This window comes from Macrosteles quadrilineatus, unplaced genomic scaffold (assembly GCF_028750875.1).
Source record: "Macrosteles quadrilineatus isolate MER2022 unplaced genomic scaffold, UCM_ALF_1.0 Scaffold_8__2_contigs__length_117827958, whole genome shotgun sequence".
NCBI lineage: Eukaryota > Metazoa > Arthropoda > Insecta > Hemiptera > Cicadellidae > Macrosteles > Macrosteles quadrilineatus.
In genome coordinates, this window is record NW_026542601.1 from 76,682,960 (window position 1) to 76,701,647 (window position 18,688).

The 18,688-nt window shown below is 36.2% G+C and overlaps 1 protein-coding gene across 1 annotated transcript; it reads right to left on the reverse strand.

The window, feature by feature from the left end:
* Positions 1 to 428: 428 nt before the first annotated feature.
* LOC129001190 (nudC domain-containing protein 3-like) lies at positions 429 to 17,688 on the reverse strand. The gene is made up of 8 exons (XM_054428403.1): positions 17,437 to 17,688; positions 13,674 to 13,802; positions 13,089 to 13,220; positions 12,106 to 12,193; positions 10,803 to 10,985; positions 10,345 to 10,470; positions 6,480 to 6,542; positions 429 to 706 (listed from the first exon to the last, which is right to left on the reverse strand). The coding sequence occupies exons 1-8, from the start codon at positions 17,538 to 17,540 to the stop codon at positions 611 to 613; spliced, it is 921 nt and encodes a 306-aa protein (XP_054284378.1). The 5' UTR covers positions 17,541 to 17,688; the 3' UTR covers positions 429 to 610.
* Positions 17,689 to 18,688: the final 1,000 nt, after the last annotated feature.

Genomic DNA, 18,688 nt, shown 5'->3' on the forward strand with positions numbered 1-18,688 from the left:
TGGATGAGATAGAGGTTTCAAAGTGAAACTGAAATAATATTTGATAGAGGAGATTTATTCATTTAACAAATAGAAGATCTACCAATCACGATGATTGTAGTCTACTAAGTATTCTGCTGCACATGTTACACACATGTTACATGCTGCCTATGTTTCATTCTTGTTGCATGCATATCCTTTAGGTTTCAGTAGAAACAGAAATATTTAATGGTTGTTTTGAGTCTCCTTAGAGATGTTCTTTACTTTTTGTATGTGATGCATTTACTTTTTTTTAATACTATCTTGGAAATTTTGTCAAGTAGAATAAACACAGAACTAAAAGCAAATAAACTAAAAGTTTATATTCCATAAGTTAGTTTCTTCAAACAGCAGATGATTATTAATGACAGTGTAGTTTTATGACACTTCCATTATAATTAATTAGGTATATTATCCATGAAATATTGAAAAACAAAATTGTTACAAGATAAAAATTAACTTTTAGATCTATCTAGACATGGTCAGGTTTCAATCTAATAAACTAATCCATCTATAGTTTTACTATAAAAAATATATTACAAAATACATTAAAAAATACAGATAGCACATTCACAAACTCACAAAAACAATATCACTGCGGCAGTTGTAGTACTGATGGGTCAAATGGTTGGCCTTGAAACGGAGATCCTTGAGCATTCCACGCTTTCTTGAGAATATCAATTTTCTCCTGAAAGCACAATAAAAATTATAATTTGTTGTCATTTCTAATAGAATGCATTTTAATTACCAGCTGATCGTATGATAGACATCATCATCATCGTCTTGTCTCCCATGGTTGCAACCAAGAAAAAAAATTTGAGGCCTCAAGTAAGTGAGGCCCCCGGCAACCGCTGTTAGGAAAATACGGCCCTGCTTGGGACCAGACAATTTTTGATTCTGAATTATCGCCAATGACGTTAGCTAATCCCTGTAATGACCACACACCGCGTCAATGACCGTTTGTCGTCTTTTTCCGTCGTTCTCTAAAGTGAAAAATATTCTGATTGCCATTCATCATTACAATGAAGCCCAACTCACAGGAGTTGCTGTGATTGTAATAAATCAAAGGGCGGTCCCAGGGCGGGTCAGGGGGGTCATGACCCCCCCAAAATATTTTGTATATATATAAACTATTATACCAGGGGAACTTTAATAATTTTTATTGCAAATCGTTCTGCCAAATTGAAATTTATTCTAGTCTTTACACTTGTGTCGAATGAAAGGACTAATTACAATCTCTAACCTAAAACTCATCGTTCGAGTCTGACTGTTTTTTTGTACGTTATGAAAAGTAGGGAAGATTGGCAGACGACGGACGCTTTCAGCCTATACAGCAACGGCAGTGTCCAATGCTGACATTCGACGTTCGGCCGCATTCTTCTTCTTATTTATTTTTTCGGCATTTAATGTTATCATTCATTTTAACATAGATGATTGGAATTGGGCTTGGGTATTGGATAAAGAAAAGAAGTAAGTAAAGAGGAAAACGTAGCGAACGAGCTAACCTGAAGGCAAGTGAGCGCAGCGAACGAGCTCCAACCTAAAGGTGAGTGAGCGTAGCGAACGAACTTCAACCAGGACGTGATTGAGCCATGCGAACGAGATCATCTTGAAAATTAAGAAGTTAAACGGGGCAAAGCCCGCGGGTTACAGCTAGTATCATATATAAGAATACCACAACCCAATTGGCATGTTGCTAGCCATAAAACAACAACAAAATGGTAGTGTCTCAGACTTAGATGTGGAAGGGACAGATTTAATTCCCAGCACAACCACAAAATAGTTGCACAAAAACTTTATTCTCACGTTGACCCCTTGTAAAATGCCACTGGCACTGGCGTAGAAAAAATGAGAACACTGAGAACCAATTCTCCAGACAGTAGCGGTGACGGGACGCCGACGGCAACGTTAGTTGGATATGGATAGTGTACTTTGTGTAGGTTAACTGTTGCTTGCTGGGCAGGGATAATGCAGTCGTTTTGGGTCCAAGTTCTTAAACACTTCTTAGATAAAATAAGTTCTCTGGTTCGAAATCTTGGTCTGATTTTGGACATTTTCCGTTTAGCATGCACATTGGCACCAGTTGAAAGCATGGTGGAAGGAAAATACATTGACCAAATACATCGTTGGTGTTTTCGAAAATCAATAATGCTTGAATGTGTTGTAATGTTGCGGTATTCCTTTGATATTAAAACCCCAAGTCTAAATAATGAAAAAACATGACATTATACAAGTTTATTTTTAGACATTTCTTTGACGTTTAAATAAACTGGGAAGCTTGAACACATTAAACTAGGCCCTCAAAATAGCTTCAAAACCACTCGTTTTAGCACGTTATTTCCAATTTTTTTCCCGCACCCCCTCCTATGCTGGGGGGTATTCCATACCCCCCAGGCCGGGTCCGCGGAATTGGCTAACTCTGGAACTCGCTAACCCCATGTTAAACGCCCTATCTTCAAATTTGGTCGATGAGAGGAACTCGCTAACTTGTTCGGTTTCGGAATTGGCTAACTCCGGAACCCGCTAACCCGCTCTAGAACCGGGTTAGCGAATTCCGTCCTCGTACTGAAGTCGCTAACTCGGCCCCTCGGCGGAACTCGCTAACTCCCAATCAGAAGCCTCGCGGGCCGTCCAATGGGAGCCAAGCACGAATATTTTTGGCCAGTGTTGCCGAAAGTGTAGTACCTATATCGTATCGGTACCATAATGTCGTATCCTACGATTAATTAGGAGTAAGAGCAACGTAGTCGATAAAATAAATATATTTGGAAGTATGTTTAACATTATTCTTATGATTATTAGGGTGGAAAATGCATTATAGTCTTACCAAAACAACCTACCAAACCTACCAACTAACCAAAACAAGTAAACTTTACATCCCATTGTAAAGTTTGAAGCTCGTTTTTTGTGTCTAGTTCATGTCCGGTGACACTGATCGCTAGTGTCGACAAAATTGTGTTTCTATTATTTGATAGTTAACTTCATGATTTGTTCTTTACTGTTTGGTTATATAACTAGGGGACGTGTTATTAGTTGTGATTAGAACGTTTTATTTGGCTATTTTTACGTTTTTAATGACTAAAAACAAGAAACAATTGTAAACAAAACACGACCTCTAAAGACAGTGCACCGGACAGAACTAACAATAAAACTGTCTTCAGCTGATCCATAAGGATGAGAAATCATACTAATATTATAAATGTGAAAGTTTGTGTGTTTGCGTGTTTGTTTGTTTGCTTGTTTGAAGTTCAATCACGCTGTAACTACTGGACGGATTTGGCTGAAATTTGGCATAATGATAGCTCACATTCCCAATTAACATATAAGCATATTCTTATCTCAAAAATCCTTCCGGGCTCCGCCCCAGTGGCTCTATAGACCCCTCTGTTAACCTTATGAGTATTCACATTTAAAAGGAATTAAAGAATTTAGTCAGCTGTTTCAACTAAACAAGTTGGTTCTATGATATGCAATAGCATTAAAACGTTATAAGGTTTACCAACAGGGTACAACACGATTAGGCCATTTTTTGTTTGAATTTATGACAATAGCTAACTGAACTAAGCAGCAACAAAAGCTGTGATACCCAATGAGAACTATCAAAGTAGGATTGTTTACAGTTATTTTTAGGCCTATATGACCATTTAATGAATCATTTGTGATGTTGTGCAAAGGTTTGATAATTTGTTTTCTATTGTTTAGGTGCAGTAGTAGAGCATTATGGCTATGGTAAATGTGTTATACTATAGCATACCGTAAACTTCAAGAACCAAATTTTATCAAACTGTGTCGTCCCCCATTGCAAACACAAAGCTTGAGTATGACTGCAATAAACATTTTACACTTATATGCCAACCCCGTACGAAGGACGGGTACTCTGCTAGTGTACTCAAAAAAGGGAGTATGTGTTATATGTGGGTTTCTTACTTAAATAGTAGCTTTTTGGTATGCAAAAAGATAAAAATGCACATTTAATTTGGATCTATTACATGTTATGAAATATCTATTTTCGTAGTCCGCCATTTGTTTCTTTTATTCGAATAAATACCATTTTGTGAACTTCTGCAAATAAAATTATTGAATTCACATTTTAAATACTGGGCTTGTAACCTTGAATCATAAATCATAATAAAATTTACACGTTAAACGTCATTACAGAATTACATTGTAGTGAAAATGTATTTTTAAATAGAGCTATTGAATTTAAATAAATATTTATCAATACATTATAAAGTGGTAGACTTAAAATGTATTCATGGATTGCATTAAAAATTAGTCAATGCATAAATACAACTTGCAAATTTCTTTTATCATAGGCTATTATCGTGTAGAACCCGGGTCATCCTCTTAATTTTGTTGAATTAATATTAATTTTACGTCTTTCAGTAGGCCTATTTTTTAAAAGTCTAGGGTTTCTCTCTAGGCTGGTTCTAAATGGACCCAGGCGTTCTTGTTTGTTACAATTCTTATGAATGGTGGCCATAGTTAAAATTACTTGATCTTATCCAAAAACAAAGCTATTGTCTATTGTGTAGCTCAGTACCGGTGAACGGTGAACCGAGCAATGGCTTGGTATCGTTTATATAGTTTGTGAAAGCAATATAAAGGAAACCCAACACTAAATCAGGAAAATCAGTCAATTCGTTTATTAAGAATCGTGAATTAAAATAACCCTGTCACGTTTTATTATATGAATATTATATCATCTCCTATTTTTTACTAGTGGTGCTTAGGTGTACAATCTAGAAACGGTTTGAAAACATGTAAAATTATTGCTAAAAACTTCAACACATTTTAGAATAATTAGGCAACTATTTACTAGTAGGCCTACAATGCTTTGGTTCAAACTGTTAGTCCTAGATAAAAACTTAGTCTATGTCATCATATTTGTACACGTAAGTTGGACGGTTCAACGACGAACATTTGATTTTAAATCTATGAATTAGTTATGAAAGTTACGATAGTTGATGACTGTATTAATTAATGGTTTTGGTTTATTACGACATTACGATTAAATCTGTTTTCCGTGTTTGAGAACTTGCGTGTATTTTAGCTTAATTTCGTAGGAGTCTAATTATTTAGTACCAATTAAACAGAATTTTCAATATTTTTCATTTTCTATTATTTTCTTTTGTACTGATGGCATTTATTTTTAAGATCGAAATCATAAACATTTAACTGGCCATTGTACAGTTAAAACACTTTTTCATGATTTTTCAATTGTCTTTGAATTACTTTGGGCTAGTTATCTGTTAAAAGTGGAATTGATTACAAAAAACAATAACATTTACATTTACTGTATCTTCATTGACATTGACATTTTAAAATACGGCAGTGTACGATTATTTTGTCGTACAAGGTTGGCAACGCTCCGTGCAGTGGGCGCGGCCGGGTTAGCGACTTCCAGAGTTAGCGAATTCCGCCGCGAGACAAAATCGAGTTTGCGGGTTCCGGAGTTAGCCAATTCCTGACTGAGAAGGTTAGCCAGTTCCAGAGTTAGCCAGTTCCGACACACGACCGAGTTAGCGAGTTCCTGAGTTAGCCAATTCCTACGTCTCCCCAGGCCCCCCCAAATTTATGTCTAGGACCGCCCTTGAATAAATCATTACAACTGTTTGCTCAACGTGAGAGATGACGAATATTGCTGCAGTCAGATACAATTAACAAAGTTGTTTCTACGACCACGGCAGACGATTTTAAGTGTTGCTGCCATGGTAAGGAATCATCACAAATGTTGCCGTGATCATAGGAAATTATCTTGGATGTGCCTGCGAATTATCGGGAATTATGCGGAAATTATCGTGTTACATGATTACTCGGTACAGAAATAGATTTCACAAATAAATGAGGAATCAAATGCTCAAAACATTAGACACAGGAAGACTCCCTTTCATAAATTATTGCAATACAAAGTTAACCGACTTTGATAAGGGACTAATAAATACTAAACCAGAATTACAAGATTGTATTTTCCTAACTTAAATTGATCAAACTCAATGGTCATTGGTTGCTGTGAGGGGAAGATCTTAATGACAAGAATAATGTATCATATACAGTAGAGTCCCGCAAACTCGTCACTCGATAACCCCGGTAGTCTGGATAGCTTGGCCATCACCTGGCTCAGAAAATTAGTTATTTTTGAGTCTGAGTTAAACATGGACTCAAGACAGCTCAAGTAAAATCATTTGCAACTTGTACCTACCAAGGATTTATCGTACTGACTTGTAATATAAATATTAAAGACGGTTAAAAAGCTTAGAAATTGTAGTGTTCTTATTTTTAAACCTAGTTCCCTATAACCCGGCATTTCACAAACTCAGCACCCTTCCAGTCCACATTATGCCGAGTTTGCGGGACTCTACTGCATATACTTTTTTCAATGAATGTTATTTGTCTGATTTTATAGTGATCAAATATTTTAAAGCCCTAACTAATTATCTGGATACTGTCCCTATGTTTACCTGGTGTTCTGGGGGTAAAATGCCAAGGCGTTTGTTTTCCTCTCTAACTAAAATCTTCTCAACCTGTAAATACATATAGAGCTTTACAATAGGGTAAAATAAATATACACAATTTAAAATAAATACTTTTGATATGACAGGCCTATTAAACCAGCAGGAGCAAACTTGATCCTTATGTCAAGTAAATGTTTGTGCTCTTTAAACCATCAACAAGGTTATGCTGTGGATTAAACCTGAACTAGGAGTTTTTTGACAATGCTTATGAATGCTTGAGTTCTGTTCAAACATGTCAGCCTAACATGATGTCCCTTTAAGGGAGCTCGTCTAGTGGTAGAGCGTGAAGCTTCATTGCCTGAGGTCCCGGGTTTAAATCTTCCCAACTATATGTGATAATGCCGCAACCCTCTAGGACTAGCCTGAAGTAATGTGTAAAACAATTCCGATAGCGTCCTAGGATGTGAAGGTGGGACATAAAATAAATAAGAAAAACACCCTTTAGTACAGGGTGAGGTAGTAAAACGGCACGATTCCAAAACCAGCTGATAAGGAATTGAGGGCTATTACAGTTCGGTGGAAATGGCCATAGGTGTCTAGACAAGTGGAAATTTAAGTAGCAATGTATCGTTGGACGAGTGCACAACACACGTTTGCTGTAAAGGCATATTACAAAAAACGTGGATATTAAGGTTTGTGCTCTCTGCAGGGGTGCCCATCCCCCCCAAAGCTCACGTCGCAGAATCCCCCCCAAATTCGTTGGTTAACCCGTGCCGGAAGGTCTGGGGGCTAACCCATAGTTATGTTTATAATGCGGGGAGGGAAGGGGTGCCCCCGACACTTCTTTAAATTTATGGGAATTTAAGCGTTTGAATCAAACTTTTAACCCAATTTAAATGGACAATTTTCCTTTAAAACTCCAGTAGCAAACTATTTGTTAGTTTAGTTTTAATTTAAATGAGTTGAATTATGCACACAATTTGAATCAAAATTGGCCATGTAGTTTTTTTAATCCCATTTTCCATGAGTTAATAGGTTTTTAAAAGGAAAATCACAAAAGTTGCAATTACTTTTGAACCATAATTTTTACGGCATAGAGGGTTTATAAAATTTTTGACATAGTCAAAGAGTATAACACGTTAATTTTTAATCAAAATCGTTTGGGCCAATTCTGAGAAAATTTTATTCATCCATTATTTTATAGGGTTTTATGGAATATCACTATTAAAATCCAAAATGAAAAAATAACATCTGGAGAGACCATGGATTGGTACCTAAAATACCAAATTTCAACAAAATCAGACTCGGACCACAGGCGTGGTCTGTAGCTCTGTACCATACATACACACATACAGACAGACACACACATCACTTCGAAAACCACTTTTTTGGGATCAGGGTTTTTACATAAACAATTCTTTTACCATATTAAATTGTAGGGGAGAAAGTATTTGAAGTTATGTCAAAAAGTTTGAGATATTTTCTAAATTGCCCTTTAATCCACTTCTGAGTTTGGTCCTTTTTAAATAAGTGTAAAATATTCAGTCTCAAAAAAATTACTAGGTCTAAACTTACTAGTATATTTCGTCGAGGACGAACTGCAAAACCATTTCAGTCCGTGGTACGAACGCTATTATTCACCCCACACTATACCTTATTACCACTAATTCACCTCAATGATAATGCACTGCACACTGATATAGTCAACACAACTACAACTTTAAGGTCATGTGGATAAATAATTTGAGGAATCAGCAAAAATAATAATTAATAGTTGCTAGGCAGCGGTGACAATAAACGACTCTATTGCAATGCTATGGATACTGATTGTGTATAAAAAGCGGGCAGCTAATTTTGAGGCCCTAGGGATTTAAAAACCTGCTCGATCCCCGAATGACGATAACAACTGGCATGGCCTGCAAAACGTAACTTTCAGCCACCAATTAATGTACCTATATGTAAAACAGTTAAAAACATCATAGTGTGGTAAAATAGTATATTACGTTACTAGTCCTGAATCCCGTGCGAGACGAAGTCGAGTAGTGGTTTTTTTATACGACTCCGGCCAACACATTTTGGACGAGTGACGTACGATAGTTTACGCCACACTACTAAATCCGTTCAAATCAAGACTAGTAAAATTTGTTTGAAGCTCTTTCTAGATTCAAGAAAAGACAATAACAATTAACAAATACAATTTAATCAATCCAGAATCATGTGTTTCAGTTCTTGAAGTTAACGTAAACACATAGCCTATCAAAAACCTTTATTAAATTGTCACAGTACTGTATGTCAATTTCTTCCAATGAATAAATGACCCAGGCATAATTATTTGGGCCCGAGCCAAAATATTATCACAAGCTTTCATGTTGTTGTTCATGTTGTAAAAATAGCAAAATGATTATCATTATCATAATACTGGTTTTTTTATGAATCAAGAATATATTATAATAAACAAACCTAAAAAACCATCAAGGCAATGAGACTATTTGAGAATGAGTTAATAATGAAAGGTAAAAACAAACTCAAATTGCAGATACAATTTAATAAGCCAACCATAATCCTTTGACAGCAATTGGCATGGAGTTGTTCTCACTGTCAAACATGATATGAGTCAGAAATTGGAAATCCACATAAAAGTATCTATATATTTTATAGCAATTATAAAATAATTTATTAATCAAGATAAAATGTCAAACGGGATTTTGATTGCATAATTACCCCAGTAATAAATTAAGAAGGTCGTAAAAATTATCTGATTAATCTTTTATGTGCTTTTAACCAACCACTGGCTTGAATCCCCCCCAAAATCATAAAATCCCCCCCCAAATAAGTTTCTGATGTCGCATTTTGCGACATCAAACCCCCCTGTGGGCACCCCTGGCTCAGTGCACTTTCCGTTGTGAGTTCAGTCTATCGCCACGGGCTTCCGTGCCATCAAATAAAGCTACGCTTCTTTGGATAAAATAACTTTGAAGCCACTGCTAGCACGACAAAGCGCTTTAAAACGATTGCAGACGTTATGCCAACGCAAACGCTAAAAAGCGTCATGGGCTGATTTCAATTCATAGTTCAACAATGTGTGTAAAACCAACTGCGCTATTTTACTGACACTGTATTAAAAAATATATTAATTTTTTAAGGTGAAACATTAATTTCCACTCATGCACTTAGGATTTATGTCAAAACAACTAACCTTTTTTTTAAATGAATTATTTGTTATTTTTCAAAATCATGCCGTTTCACTTCCTCACTCTGTATTACAACTGCTTATTTTTGCCACCATATTTATATGAGCTATGAATAAAGTACTTGGGCCTCCTATATTCAGCATTTTTTAGGACTTAGATTTGTGAGAATGAGATTTTATTTGCCAGTTAATATTTCATACAAATACATTGGAACGCCAAATTATTCATAACATTAATTCAAATCCAGTGGAGTCCATGTTCTTGACGTATAATCTTCTATTGAGTAAATGGCGGATTACAAAGATTGTTATTTATTTTAGTCTTAAAATTTCTCGAAAATTAGTACAATAAATTTTAAAATTGTTAAGTTAGTTTTGATCTTGGTTAGAAGTATATATAACAGTACTCCACCCAAACCTGCGCAAAACCGAAATTTATCCATCAGTAGACGTAAAATTCAAATCATTGAGCACTTAGTTCAATGAACCTTACTTGTTGTCAAATACACACCTTTTTCAAATCCCGATAATAACAAATTTAATAGGTGTGAAAGTGAAATAGCAAGTATAATATATTATAATGAATAATAATACTCTAATCACAACAGTTTCAACATAAAGTTTTTTCCCCATCAATATATTTGTCAAGTACTTCTTATGTTTGGTGTAATTAAAATTTACCTGCATTTTATCATCCTCTCGTAGCTCATTAATATGTCTGGTTGTATCAAATTTAGTTGTGTCCAATTTATCTTCAGTTTTAAAAATACTGTCCCACCATTGCTCATTCGCCTTTTCAAGATGAATCTGTGAACAGTTGCGTTTTAGAGTAACGGTATTCTATTTTATCAAAGTTTTGTTGTTGCTGCTGTTTTCATTAAACAATACCTACATACATATAGCCAACTTGCCCCTGGGTAAGAATCACAAATAATCTGTAAATGTTACTATGATCTTTTATATTCACACTTAAAACGGTGCTATTGACTTTGGACTAAAGTAAACATCCGATCTATTGTGAGTGCTTCCACAAAAAAGTTGGTATATATCCTCAAAGGTTTTGCCTATAATTATTCATACCCTTTTAAGAATTGATGGAAATCTGAACCCTTAACATTATAAGACGGATGTTGACTTACGGTAACATGTTTCCCCGGGGTCAGTGTCCAGATGGACTCCTCACGTAGGTGTTTGTAGTTGAGCTCCCCCTCCACCAGAGTGTTCATACGTCCTTCGTGGTCCCTACAAGATACAGTCACCCGTGTAGAACCCACTTCCACCGTGACACCTTTACTGCTGGTTAGCCAATTTGGGACAGGCACCTAGACATAGACATAGACATACTTTATTTGCACAAAACATTCCATACATGTCATAACATTTATAATAGGTGCATTATCAAAATTAAATCCATACATAAAATATTTAACATTTAAACTTAACTTAAAATTAAACACTTAAAATTAAAAAAAAAAAATGGAAAAATGTTCTAAATTGAAGTTTTGTAAAAATCTTCAATTAAGTAAAAAACCTTGTCAATAAGTAAATTATCTATTGTCTCTTTAAATTTGTTTTTTTTTATGACTTATAGCATGGCGGAAGCACATTGTACAATCTTAGCCCATCGGCCAGCATACAATGGAGATTTTTCATATAGGGTCAAACGGTGTCTGGGGAGTCTAAATATATTTTTTATTTCGGGTTTCATACCTGTGGTTAAAATGTATTGTTTCTGGTAACTAATTTTTAACTGAATGTATGTAATTTAATAATTCTAGAAAATACAACCCCGTTAATGTCTAAATTTTGAAATTTTGAAAATGTCTCTTTACAAGAACTGCAAGGATGAGAGTTGGTAATAATGTGAATAATACGTTTTTGTATCCTGAATATAATTTTAATACCAGTAGCTTGACCCCATAAAATTATGCCATATCTTAATACAGACTCCACATAAGCATGATAAACGACTTTAAGTATTAATAAAAGAAACACAGACCCTTAAATGTATGAATAAAGATGACATCAACCTAATTTTGGTACCGGTATGTAAATAATTCAAATGTGAATCCCATTACGTGTGTCATCTACATAAACCCCTATGAGCTTCAACTAAATTAAAAGAACAGTTTTCCATGTTTTTGTATCTAGTAGAAAATTTAATAAAATTTGTTTTTTCAACATTAAATAACATATCTGCATTAAAAACAGAACAACAACCCCTAGGATTGTTTCAATAAGCAATTCTATCAAGTTTTATTGTAAATAGAATAAAAAACTGTCTCATTTAATTAATAACTATTCTTACTGCAGTAAAAATTCTTTCTGTTAGCCAATCGGATATTTTGAGTTTGGACAGTTGGTGTTCTACTGTACACGTTTATTTTAAGTCCAGGAAAAAAAATTAATTTTTAAATGCAAAAAAATAATAACTGTACACACTTTTATATCTACTTCTGTAAGAGTCTGAGACCATCTGTAGCTCCCACGGTCTGCACCATTGTATGTGTCACTGCTGATGTCATCATCACTACAACACATGGCAGACACTTTAAATAGCATGAAGTTATCAATTAAGTTAAATTTCCAAAAGTTAAACTGTAACCCTTACACTCTTTTAGACTATTTTTAGGTTACATTAATCGGCCATCTGACAGCAGTCTTTTCCAGCAGCTTGGATGAATTTCACATCTTTTGCGTTTGCTGCTCGGATGGTTAGCACTCAACATGCAGCACTGGGTAAACCCCCTTTTTTATACAAAATTATTGCTGAGTGGTGATAACTACTAGGCAGCTTTGAAAGTAAAATTATTCGGAACTCGTAGGAAGAAGCTGCCGAACTGATTACGAGAGTAAGATCGCCAATGTTAATGTCAAGTCAATCTGCAGAGATAGCTGATGTTGAAAAAATTCTGTGCTATTTATTTCAATGACGGCCAGCAGAAGTAACCAACCGAGCGCAAAAGGTTAAGATAACTGTTATTCTAGCTAAACATAAAAGCAAGGTATGAAAAATTACCGTAGTTGTTTCCAATAAAATGCCAAACTAACAGAGCCTTTTAAAATTTTGTATTACATAAGCTTAGAAATAAGTTAAATTGTGCTGCAGGTATTATGGTTCGGGTATAGTAGAATCCTAATACTAGGATGGAGTAAGTCCAAGTCCAAGTGTTGAAAATTTATATTAAATGTTGGCAAAAAATTGAGCTACCGGTATTGCAACGTTTTTTATGATCAAGAAGAACTCGACTTATCAACTATCGTGTTGCCATCTCCTTAAGTTCTACTAGTACTATTTTTTTATGAAGATGTGTCCCAAAAATATTTCCAATTCAAATGTCAGATACAAAATCTACACAAATAGAATCCATAACACCCAACAATTCTTTTAGTCTCATAAAAAAGTTATGTGTTGTGTGACGTACCAAACTTGCAGGTTTCTTGATATTTCCTGTTCGGTTGGCTGCACTGCCTCAATTGGCTCGGTCTCATAGTCGGTGGTAACTACTTCTTCCTCATGGATCACTACGTTGGCTAAACTGTTTTCCATACATGATCTGAAATTATTTATTAGGTACTCACATGACATTTGGAGATGAATTCAAAACATTTCTCTAATCATAATTAAAATTATGTTAAAATAATTATGTTTAAATTATGTTGCCAAAGGTTTTAACCATGACAAAAATATTTTAAATGCCATCCAAACTAACTCACGAAAACCTTACGTAAAAAGTTGTGTACCCTGACTGAAGTAGAAACTTTTAAACCTAGGTAGGTAGGAATATTGTTTTAGTTTAGGCCTCTATGGTTATTGATATTGAAACACTATTCACAATCCTCAAGAGATTTTACAATATGAAAAAAGAAATTCTTTGAATCGCATCGATGCATCGAATCAAAAAGAAAATGCTGCATCACGCACCCCTACTGATTAAAGAGAATCTTTATAGTAAAATTACAAAAATTTGTTAAATATTGTTCTTGATGATTGATAATATAATTCTTACACATTTCCGTTAGTAGCTGCTGCTATTTTCTGCCACTTCCTGAATGTGTCTCTGACAGCCAATTCTGCGACTCCCGGGAGGAATCCAATCTTGCCATCTTGGTTGTCTTTGACAAGATAAAAGTCAGTTCTGGAATCACCAAACACAACTGTGTAAAAAGTATGGTAAGATGAGTTTTGTTTAGCCTATCTTGTCTGATACAATCAAGACCCAAAACTCATTTGTAGGTTTAATGTAACAAAAAAACTGTAAATAACAGTGAAGAGTAGGTATTTATCAACAGATAAGTTATTTGTCGTAATTTGAACAGTAATACAAACTGTTGCACTATTACATTAACCTAAAATAAAAAAATAGTATAGTCTAGGTGAAATATTGTAATGAAAACACAATACTTAAGTTATTTGAAGGAGTAAGGCACTAAGGCCAACTTGGGAAGGTATGGGGGTTTAGTGAGTGGGAGAAAATTTCGCGCCGTTCCGGCCAAACCTCGCATGCGGGGTTGGTTCGGCAGATTGGCCACAACCTAAACCCCAACTCTCACTTGTTAGCTGCGGAGAGCTACCTTCTGCCACTGGGTGTTGGTCCACCTACAGAACCAAGTGAGGGGGGCCCTAGACTAAGGTGTAATGCGATCCGTGCCAAGAGTCTTGTGGCACTGGGGGCCTAATATTCAGTGTCTTAACGGAGCCCTCTGGGAACCAGGGGTAACCCAGTCGTACGCACCCCTTACCTCTCTAATTGGGTCACTGGGGAGGTGGACTTAAATACCCGGTATTCGTGAGAACAATGTAGACAATCTGACCCAAATGGAGGAGGAAGGTCTACTGAAATCTGACGATGACGACAAGCTCGCAGAAACCGGAAAGGAACGAAAAACGACTTTCCAGGGGCGAGTTGCAAAGATGGAGGATAGCGCATGCTTAAGCCAAAGGCGAAAAGGTGCTATCTAGAAGTGAGAGGAGGCTGGTGTGGGCTGCCAAGCACCCTAACTCTGCTGCCTGCAAAGCCAGTTCCTCCGGGAGCTAGGATGCTGGGAAAAAGCAGAGCAAGGGTGGTACCCCCAAAGCTGACTCTAATGAAGCCTCCAGGAAGAAAGGTGGAGGCTGTGCTAACGCAGCCACAAAGGATTGGCTGGTCAAGCAAGTTCAGGAGCTGAGTCCTTTCAGGAAAATCTCGCTACGGCTTGCCCCAGCCAGAGACCTTGTGAAAGCTGTGAAGGTATATTTATGTACCCAACCCTTCAAGGTCTGCGTATGAGATCCCTCGTACGAAAAACGACTTTCCAGGGGTGAGTTGCAAAGACAGAGGATAGCGGATGCTTTAGCCAAAGGTGAAAAGGTGCTATCCAGAAGTGAGAGGAGGCTGGTGTGGGCTGCCAAGCACCCTAACTCTGCTGCCTGCAAAGCCAGTTCCTCCGGGAACTAGGATGCTGGGAAAAAGCAGGGCAAGGGTGGTACCCCCAAAGCTGACTCTAATGAAGCCTCCAGGAAGAAAGGTGGAGGTTGTGATGACGCAGCCACAAAGGATTGGCTGGTCAAGCAAGTTCAGGAGCTGAGTCCTTTCGGGGAAATCTCGCTACGGCTTGCCCCAGCCAGAGACCTTGTGAAAGCTGTGAAGGTATAGTGATGTGTCCAGCCCTACAAGGTCTGCATATGAGATCCCTTGGCCTATTGATGGGAGATAAAAGGGAAAAACAGGTCAGCATAGTCAAAAGGCTCTCACGGTTCACCAAAGACCTGGGATTTGACGGAGAATGAGGATCTGTGAACGAGGGTGCACAATAAGCTGTTCTAGCTGCGATGCAATCCCATGGTAACTTGTAAGCCTGGCCCTCTATTAAAAAAAAAAGGCCAACTTGAAAAGTTTATTTAAATTTCTTTATTGAACCATGATCAATCATAGGCCCTACTCATTATATGTTTGTGTGGAGATGAATAGTTTTGTTTAGATGTTGAATCACTTCTAGCCTGAAACAGTAGAATTTTTAATATGGTAGGTCTACATGTTAGGCCTACCGTTGAAGCCACCAATTTATACCCAACCTTACTATTGACAAATTTGATGATTTATTGATATGCTGGGAACTGGTGCAGCATGGCTGAAGGGGCTGTTGTGAGATGGCTTGAGTCGTAAAACTAGCCTGCTATTTAAGTTAGCGTGAATAGCCTGGATTACTCAATAGAATACTGTTTTCTTCGGGTTATGTTTACATAAGATGTTTTATAATGTAACTTAGTTCTTATCTAAGTAAAGTACAATAATAAAAAAAACAATGAACAAAAAACAATATCTAATAAATATATTGTTTTTGAGAGACTTTGTAACTATACCTATTTGTGCAAGACCTAGGTTTTTAAGCGGAGTAAGTTTAACTTGGGCTATACAGGTCTAGTCTACATGAATTCTTGTTCAAACCAATTCCTTCAAATGACAATTATAGGCCTACACCATAAAAAAAACCTTTAGTCTATCAAATTGTCCTTGGAAGTATTTTAAAATTTAAACTGTTTCAACCCCTTCTTCACATTTTGATAGATCCAGTAGCCTATTTGTTTATTTTTATTCACAAAAATAATTTTTTCCTCCTGTTCAATACAATTAACTTAACTTAGAATCCCTGTTTTCCGGTCTTGGTTTAACCGGTCCCTGGTTTATCTGGCCCCTTCCAGGAAGTCAATATCAAAATTTGTTACTCACGGCTTACAGACGTGTAGTTACAAGCAAGACTAACTTAAGTTAGTCTTCATGACATGAACGTTATCACAATGTATCTGTTCGTTTACATTTGACCGTACGGAAAGTAAATAAAAGATACGTCTTATAACACTCAAAACATATAATTACGCTTATAGTGTTACTCACAAGACGGTTAATATACAAAAAAGTTGGTAAGTGGTGATCGATTTCGATTGGACACTCCAATCATCATCAGACCCAATAGGCAAAAAATGACATTCGCCTTATTTGTCATTCGCAAATGAATCATTTGTCATTCCCCTATTGATCAGACCCAATAGGCAAATGACAAATGATGATGAAGCCGTTTGAATAAACGGCCAGAGGCTTGGGCGTGTGGTAGCTGGTTATGAGGGTTCTATAAAGATGGTTCAACATTCAATACTGAACTCCCCTCAACGCTGTTAAGCAATGTATTTGTCAGCTAGAGATGTTATAGCAATGTGGGTTTAGGCTGAAAGACCAAGGCCTTAGGGCTGGAGTCACAATACTAACTTGAAATATGGATGTTATGATGACACTGTCTTTACAATATTTGGTTCAATATGTTAAGTTCTTGAATGAATAGTGAATCATAATTTACTCGAACCACATATCATCAGACAAGCAAGACAAAAAAACTAAATAATTTGTGTGAAATTCTGTTTCTTTTTTGGGTCACTGATGCTCCAGCCTCAGAAAACATCAGCTCAGAAGCTCATGAGCGTGACCATTTGACTCAGATATTTCTTTCCGATACGATACTGTCCTCTTGGTATCGATAGGCTACCAAGTAAATATGAGAACAACCGATACCGATACAATACCAGCAGTATCGCAATAAAAGTATCCATAAGATTACCAGAAGCCTACACAAAACAAACAACAAGAGACCCCAAGGTTTTGGTAATCCTTGGCTAGGCCTAAACTTACTTGTATTTTTCTTTACTTTCTCAGTCTTTCACTAAGTTGCAAACTGAACAGTGGTAAAAACTAAAATTATTATGATCATGATCCTAAAAGCTATTTTAATATAAATTCTTACCTCCTGTATAAAAAGCCAAACACGGAATTTAAAAATGGTAAAATCTGTCCTTCTTCTTTTAAAACATTCAAAAAAAGTTCGTCGTGTTTATCTTCTTTACTCATTTGGACAACTTAGTTTAGTTTATTATCAGGTTAACACAAACACATTGAACACGATTTAAATATTTCAAATAAACAATACAAAATGAAAGAACTTATCGTTTGTTTGGATTTTGATCAACTGTATTTTTATTTTGGTATAAAAGTAAGGACCGAGACCGACTCACTGACTGACAACGACAACAGTAACAGTCGACAGGACAGCTGGGAGTAGTGGGAGTGAGAGAAATTTCTACTACTGTAGTATTTTTTTCCCCCTCTAGTTTGCTTAGCAGGCTTCGGTTTAATAGACGCAGCCTCGATGTACACTGAGTTGTGGTTGCTTCCAAATTCATCCTGCAATTAAGGTTATTTGTTAGTTTACAAACATTTGTTATTGAACATAAATGTGCACAATCAATATTATATGTAGATTTGTTCTAGTTTTGCTTTTGTACCTAATTATGTATTAAAGATAGGATTATCTAAAGGTTCAAGGGATTCTTTAGGATGGTAGAGATAGGTGATCTTCTTTGCCAGGGGCCCATCAGGCATACCTAACTACCCAGAAGAGGGGAGGAGGGCCACGGATTAAGAAACCCAAGACTGGACAACATAAATGTGATTTTAATAGTGTTTGTGTTTCTTTGTTATTTAAGATTGCTTTTCCTATTTCCTTCAAATAATTGTTCATTTCCTTGTAAATATGATCATTTACAGATTTCAGGGCTTCTTGTAGGTTGTTTCTATACTTTCTATATGTTTCTTTAAGATGTTTATCTCTGAAATAATTATAATTTGGGCAGTCCCAGAATAGATGCTTTAATGATTCATCTTCTCCTTGAGTGCATTTCAAGCAAAGTGGAGTAAAGCACATGTTCTTAGAATGGAGATATTTATTCACTCTAGCATGGCCAAATCTAAGTTTGCATATATTAGTTATTTCCATTCTGTTGAGTTTTGATTGTGTGAACCATGGTTTTGTAGGTAATCTTCCCTGTACATTTTTATGCCATAGCCCTTTAGTGGATTGTAAAATTACATTATTGTAGTATTCTCTATGGACTTTCTTTCTGAATTTCTTGTAGTCTGAGAAGGGAGTGTGTATGTCTACAACATCACCATCACTAATAGCTTCTTTTGCTACTGTAGTATAGTAAGTCTAGCTAGAT

Excerpts from the sequence above, each read along its gene's own strand:
- LOC129001190 (XM_054428403.1), bottom strand. The coding sequence starts at position 17,540 with ATGAGTAAAGAAGATAAACACGACGAACTTTTTTTGAATGTTTTAAAA. Across the intron at positions 13,221-13,673 it reads GCAGCTACTAACGGAAATGT|ATCATGTATGGAAAACAGTT; the intron begins GTAAGAATTATA and ends AAATAATTTCAG. Across the intron at positions 12,194-13,088 it reads TCAAGAAACCTGCAAGTTTG|TGATGATGACATCAGCAGTG; the intron begins GTACGTCACACA and ends CATGTGTTGTAG.